The 7,369-nt window shown below is 41.2% G+C and overlaps 1 protein-coding gene across 1 annotated transcript in view; it reads right to left on the reverse strand.

The window, feature by feature from the left end:
• Positions 1–5,511: 5,511 nt before the first annotated feature.
• Positions 5,512–7,369, reverse strand: part of naglu (N-acetylglucosaminidase, alpha) — a 36,099-nt gene continuing 34,241 nt past the window's right edge. Inside the window, exon 6 of the mRNA XM_037690743.1 lies at positions 5,512–6,768. Coding sequence (XP_037546671.1) covers positions 5,561–6,768 — 1,208 coding nt within the window. The 3' untranslated portion in view covers positions 5,512–5,560. The remainder of the gene's footprint in view (positions 6,769–7,369) is intronic.

The following is a 7,369-nucleotide window of genomic DNA, read 5'->3' on the forward strand; positions in this document are numbered from 1 at the left end:
GGACCTGTAGCTGCAACGGGACCTGTAGCTGCAACGGGACCTGTAGCAGCAACAGGACCTGTAGCTGCAACAGGACCTGTAGCAGCAACAGGACCTGTAGCTGCAACAGGACCTGTAGCTGCAACAGGACCTGTAGCTGCAACAGGGCCTGTAGCTGCAACAGGGCCTGTTGCTTGATCTTTAAATGCATTTATTTTTAAGCATAATTGTGCCAGTAGGGTGAAGTATTCTCATCTCTCCAGTGTCCAGCTGTAATTAGTTGGTGTGTGCAGAGGAGTGGGGCACGACCTCGAGCGTCACTCTGTAAGGTGCTGGCTCCAAACTGGTCCTGAGACGGTGGGGTGTCTAGTATTTAATAATTTCATATCATTTTGTTGGAGGTGGACTCAGGAGTCGACACCACTGGGTGCAGCAAAGCACAGTCTATGACCCTTTTGGCTTTCCGTAGAATGGGTCTTATTTAAAACCAGCTGTCTTCTATACATAAGTATATATGGCAGTAAAGATTTGTAGTCTGACTACCTTTAACTCATCCTGGTTACTCTTTAATTTATATTTTCTTGTTTTTAAATGTCTATTTTTTTAAATTGTAGTTTGTAACTGATAAGTAAATGTATGTTGTTTCTCCCTTTTTAAAAAAAATCAAGTCCAACATTTGAACTGTAATCTGAAGTTGAAATGTCTGAAACACCCGTCCTCCAATCAAATGAACGTGTTGCTCCAAAATGTGAACTTGATCTAATTTATTGAAACAAATTGCAACAAAATCCAGAAAAAAGTAGAAAACATCAAATTTAACCAATAATTGAAGAGATGATCGTTTTAAAAGTTTGTTTTTTGCAGAATGAATGTTGGCACATGAGCTTCTGTAATTTGTTTATGCTGTTTCTAGGTTTGGATTAACAGGATGGCAGAAATGTGTTCATTTAATTTAAAGAAATTGTATGAATTCTAGATTTACAGGAAATTGTGTGTATGGGTCATCAGGGATGTTGGGGTACTTTTGGAAAATAAACAAAACTAACGGTGTCTCCTTGTTTGTTTTTTATTGTTGTGGCGCGACTTAATCCAGCCGAAGAGCTGGAGTTAATCTGAGTGGTTTTTTTTTTACACGATGCATGTCGTCTCCCAAACTGACCAAGGTCCACTGGAGGAGAATTGGAGCCAAAGTTTGTCCAGAGATTTTTAAAGTTTACATCTCCATTGAATTCTTAAACTGAGCTTTCACTCACGTAGTACCAACGATCTGAGAACTCACCGTCAAATCAAGCGTCCTGAAGTTTCCAAAACTATCTTCGTAAACACGAGTTTCTAGAATTAAGTCACCCAGAAACAGAACAATCTAAAACGCTTTGCTTAGCCAGGCCTGTAGGTGGCGCTGGAACAACAGCAAAGATGCACCACAAACGAGGAGGATGTGGAACACACAACGTGCACACTAGGTGTATGTATACAGGTGCTGGTCATAAAATTAGAACATCACAAAAAGTTGATTTATTTCAGTAATTCCATTCAAAAAGTGAAACTTGTATATTCATTCATTACACACAGACTGATATATTTCAAATGTTTCTCTTTTAATGTTGATGATTATAACTGACAACTAAAATTCAGTGTCTCAGAAAATTAGAATATTGTGAAAAGGTTCAATATTGAAGACGCCTGGTGTCACACTCTGATCAGCTGATTAACTCAAAACAGCTGCAAAGTCCTTTAAATGGTCTCAGTCTAGTTCTGTATGTTACACAATCATGGTTAAGACTGCTGACTTGACAGTTGTCCAAAAGACGACCATTGACACCTTGCACAAGGAGGACAAGACACAAAAGGTCATTGCTAAAGAGGCTGGCTGTTCACAGAGCGCTGTGTCCAAGCACATTAACAGAGACGAAGGGAAGGAAACGATGTGGTAGAAAAAAGTGTACAAGCAATAGAGATAACTGCACCCTGGAGAGGATGGTGAAGCAAAACCCATTCCAAAATGTGGGGGAGATTCACAAAGAGTGGACTGCTGCTGGAGTCAGTGCTTCAAGAACCACCACACACAGATGTATGCAAGACATGGGTTTCAGCTGTCACATTCCTTGTGTCAAGCCACTCTTGAACAAGAGACATCATCAGAAGAGTCTCACCTGGGACTGATGCTGAGTGGTCCAAAGTTCTGTTCTCTGATGAAAGTAAATTGTGCATTTCCTTTGTAAATCAAGGTCCCAGAGTCTGGAGGAAGAGAGGAGAGACACAGAATCCATGTTGCTTGAGGTCCAGTGTCAAGTTTCCACAGTCAGTGATGGTTTGGGGCCATGTCATCTGCTGGTGTTGGTCCACTGTGTTTTCTGAGGTTCAAGGTCAACACAGCATCTACCAGGAAGTTTTAGAGACTTCCTGCTTCCTGCTGCTGACCAACTTTATGGAGATGAAGATTTAATTTTCCAACAGGACTTGTCACCTGCACACAGTGCCGAAGATACCAGCACCTGGTTTAAGGACCATGGTATCCCTGTTCTTAACTGGCCAACAAACTCTCCTGAACTTGACCCCATAGAAAATCTATGAGTTATTGTGAAGAGGAAGATGTGACACACCAGAGCCAACAATTCAGAAGAGCTGAAGGCCACGATCAGAACAACCTGGACTCTCAGAACACCTGAGCAGAGACACAGACTGATCCACTCCATGACACGACGCATTGATGCAGTGATCCAGACACAAGGAGCAACAACTAAGTACTGATGCTGCACAGGATCATACTTTATGTTCATACTTTGTGTTTATACTTTGTGTTCATACTTTTCATGTTCATACTTTAAAGTTGGCCAACATTTCCAAAAATCCTTTTTTTAATTGGTCTTAATATTCTAATTTTCTGAGATACTGAATTTGGGGTTTTCATTAGTTGTCAGTTATAATCATCAACATTAAACTCCTCGAGTCCTCGAGGCTCAATGGGATTTACCTGTATAAATAAAGGTTGATTGATTAAAATAAATAAACATTTGAATATATCAGGCTGTGTGTAATGAATATAATTTACAAGTTTCACTTTTTGAATGGAATTACTGAAATAAATCAACTTTTTCATGATGTTCTAATTTGATGACCAGCACCTGTGTACATCTGTAATGTGTTGCAGAGAAACTAGAGATGGGCTTTTAAAGACTTCTTCCTGATTGGTTTATTGAAAGATCTCACCAGTGACACCTAGTGGTTCGCTGCAGTCACAGCATCCACAAACGTTCTAGTGCAGGGTCTGCAATCTTTAAGATCAAGAGCCATTTCTGCCCCTTTGTTCACTAGATTAAACATGTCTGGAGACAATACCTGCTACAACTGGAATTCTCAACTGGTGGCCCATGGACCACTTTAAGTTAGTTGGAGGGTGCTTTTCAGGACAGTAGAGGTGATTTTATAAAACTCAAAATATCTAATGATTTTTAACATTTATTGATATTTTTACTCTCTTAAGACAAAATAAAAGACGAGATTTGTGTAAACAAGGAAAAAAATAACAGTTTTTGCCCAGTTTCTAAAAATTGAGACAAGAAACTATGCATTGTGTGATTTTTTTAAATTGTAAATGGACTGTACTTATATATCACCTTTCCATCTTATTTCAAGATACTCAAAGCTCTTTACAATCTGTCTCTCATTTACCCATTCATACAGCTCTATACTAGATCTCTACAAAGATAATTAAACAAATCATTCTAAAGAAACTAATCAGAGCTTTATCACATTCATACACTGATGGGACACACATCAGAGGCTGTGAGGGGTTCAGTGTCTTGCCCAAGGACACTTCGGCATGTGTCTGCTGGTGGATTCGAACCCCCAACTCTTACATTGGAGGACGACTGCTCTAACCACTCAGCCACAGCTGCCTTTTAGAAAAATTGCGTATCTTACTTTGAAGAAATAAAGTGAAAGTATGTTTTACTCCTTGTAATGTTTCTAGTATTCATATATTTGCTAAATAAACTACAGGAAAACTACTAAAACTTGCTCTTTTAGTTCTTGTTATAACAACCAATAAAATTCAGTTTTATGTCAATTTTGGTCAAAGCTTGAAAGAGCCGCTGCAGAGGGACCAAACAGCCACAGATTGCAGACCTCTGTTCTACTGGTTCCCAACCCTGGTCCCTGAGGAACACCATCCTGCATGTTTTAGTTTTTTCTCTGCTCCGACACACCTGACTCAGTGGTTTAATTACTTCCTTAAGTTTGGCAGAAGACTGTTAATCACACTTTCATTCAAATCAGGTGTGTTGAGCAGAGGAACAACTAAAACATGCAGGATGGTGTTCCTCAGGGACCAGGGTTGGGAACCACAACGGTAGTGAAGATTCGAGCCGGTCACCCGTCACCTCATGTCTGGTGTTTCATGGAGACGTCTGAAGCCTCAAATATCACTGGTCACCTGATAATGGAGATTTGATACAAGCCACGACACAGAGCTCGAGTAGAGGGAAACATCCAGCTCTCTCTTCCAGCATCTTCTCTAATAGAAACCATCAACGGTCAACACAACAATTAAAACAGACACGGATGGTGAATACAAGAGCAGGAACAAAAGTTGTTTTGTGGACTGACAGGTGGAACTTCTACTCTGCGTCACATTAAACTACGACCACTAGAGTGCAGGACAGAGTCAAACTCAGTCATGTCCAAATACATGGACATTATGGACACTTTCAGTATCCAGCGGAGGACAGCTGGAGGAAGGGAGGGGTTTCCTCAGGAATCTGCAGTACAGAAACCTGTATTTACCAGAAACTGTAATAAGAACAGTATCTCACACTAAGGAGATGTCTTTAAAATAATGGAATAAAAATAGAAGAGGTGCACATCAACTCGCTCTCCTCAGATCTGCTTGATGTTCGACTTATAAAAAACTATTAAAATACTCTCCTGGTAAGATTTAACTGAACATTTATTAAACAGCAGAGGGTATTTAAAGCCCAACAATTATGGCCCTTTTGGTTTTCCATACTTCTCCACACAGCTCATGTAATCAGGCAGGTCTTCTAGCTCCAGAGTTTCTGAACTACGAAGCAGGAACGACAGGCTAGCTCAGTAAGCAGAGATTCTGGATCCAAAAGGAGGATCTCTTTGGGCCCAGATCTCCACACCAATACAGGTTAAGTCCACAAATACTGACTTTTGTTTAATGATAAGCAGGACGAGTTCAAGTAACACCAGAACCTCTGTTATAGAACTGGTTACATCTGGTGGACTTTTAGGTTTTGTAAAGGCAGGATACAAAAAAGAGCCTGTTTATGATGAACTCTGATGAGGAGTGCCTGTCAGATCATATCTGTCTTTACTCCTTTCCCGTCATGGCAGTTAGCAAAAATAACTCAGAGCGTTTTCTCCAAGAGGAGCGTGGCGATGATCTGTGTTCTTCACCTGACAGCATACAGAACCCTGATACGTGTACGGTTCAGTACAGTTACATGTACCTTTACACCTCTACGGTATTTTGTTTCCATATCAAAATGTGTAGAAAAAAACATGGAAAGTAAAAAAAAGGAGGCTATGACTTGATACAAGTTGTAGTCTCTGTTCATAGTAGTCTCTTCATGGCCTGTGGGTAGTACTTGAGAAAGATTCTGTAGGTGATCTCGTAAGTGTCTCCCTGAGGTTTAGTTGGGTACTTTCTGCCGTTGTAAATGAAACCCTTCTCAACTTGGAAAACTGCTTGATTGAAGATGTCCTGCTTGTATGGCTGTCCACTGTCCAGACACTCCACCAGTGTTTGGACAAAAAGCCCCCATCGCTGAGCGTAGTAGTCTTCCATAAGGCCCCCCCACTCTTTATTTGCGTAGTCCAGGATCTCACCACTGGGACCCCACAGGGTGACCTGGTTTCTGGCGTTCATGTCGTAAAGCTGCGCCTCCCTCTCATTCAGAGCCATGGATCGTGCTCGCTCCAGCCAAGACCCCAACAGAAAGTTGCTGTTGCTGCTCAGCAAACGATTCAGCTCAGGCAAGAGGTCGTAAATCAGCACGCCTCCGGCGGTCAGCAGCTCGGACATTTTTTTATTGTGGAAAGCATCAGCGATATCCTTGTAATAATACGTTGTTAGGACTTGAAGGACCTGCCTGGTCACATCCACAAGATCATATTGAAAGGTCTCTTTGGACATAAGAGAAGGAGCTGCTTCCATGAACAGTTTCCAGGCTTCAAATAAATCAGCTGGGTCGTACCAAAGGTCAGGATTCATGTGAAACGATGGCCTGCGCACAAGTGGGCTATGGTTGTGGTTTTTATAATGAGGCACGGTGCAGTTGTACACACCAAAAAATAGGAGCTTCCATGCAGCGGTCAGGTTAGCATCCATCCTGCCGTAGCGGCGTGCTGCATATAGAGACACCCACTTGGCCAAGTTGACAGGCTCTTTGCGCCAAGCTAGTTCACTCATCAGCTCGTATACAACAGGATTCTGCTCAATACCCTCAGGTGTCATGCCTATTCCTACAATAGTGGAGTTTGGAAAGCTCATGGCTTGGAATGGTCCGGAATTGATGCTTTCCACTGTGCCAAAAAGCCCATTGTTTCCTCCAAAGTTCTGCAGCATACACCAGATGAAGGGTTGTCCATAGAAAGACTCTGTGTACGAGAAGACTGGGTTAGCCTCTGCAAATAGGTCGAGCACAATCATTCTTCCAAGGGGTACTCCTCGCAGCAGAGCCTGGATCTGTGCTGGCTTCCAGAAGGTGGAATCACTGAAGAACAGCCAGCCCTGCATCAGCCAAACTGCATCAGGATCAACTGCAAACCGGGAGTGGGGGGGGGGGGGGGGAGATCAAACAGAGGACAGTTTAACATGGGCCATTACACCAAAAATTGTTTTCCTCTTGTTTACATTTTCACAATTTTTTTTTCCATCTACTACACTTTGTGCTATTTTAGCCATGAAACCATTCAGATCAACCAGATGCAGCAGTCCTCTGACTTTCAGCTTTTGTAACTATTATTTTTCAAAATATTAAATCTTATTTACGAACATTTTACCATAAAAATACACAGAGATCTCCATTTCCTTCAAAAACATTTGTTTTCTTTAAAAATCTGCTTCATCGTGCCTACTCTGTTTTTGCCTTCTTCGGCTACTTTTACCCTACTTTTAACTTTAAGCTTCTGACTACATTTAGTTTTTCGCTACCATTATACAGGTCCTTCTCAAAAAATTAGCATATTGTGATAAAGGTCATTATTTTCCATAATGTAATGATAAAAATGAAACTTTCATATATTTCAGATTCATTGCACACCAACTGAAATATTTCAGGTCTTTAATTGTTTTAATACTGATGATTATGGCATACAGCTCATGAAAACCCAAAATGCCTGTCCCAAAAAATTAGCATAT

The sequence above is a fragment of the Nematolebias whitei genome, chromosome 17 (genome assembly GCF_014905685.2).
Source record: "Nematolebias whitei isolate Nwh7 chromosome 17, NemWhi1, whole genome shotgun sequence".
NCBI lineage: Eukaryota > Metazoa > Chordata > Actinopteri > Cyprinodontiformes > Rivulidae > Nematolebias > Nematolebias whitei.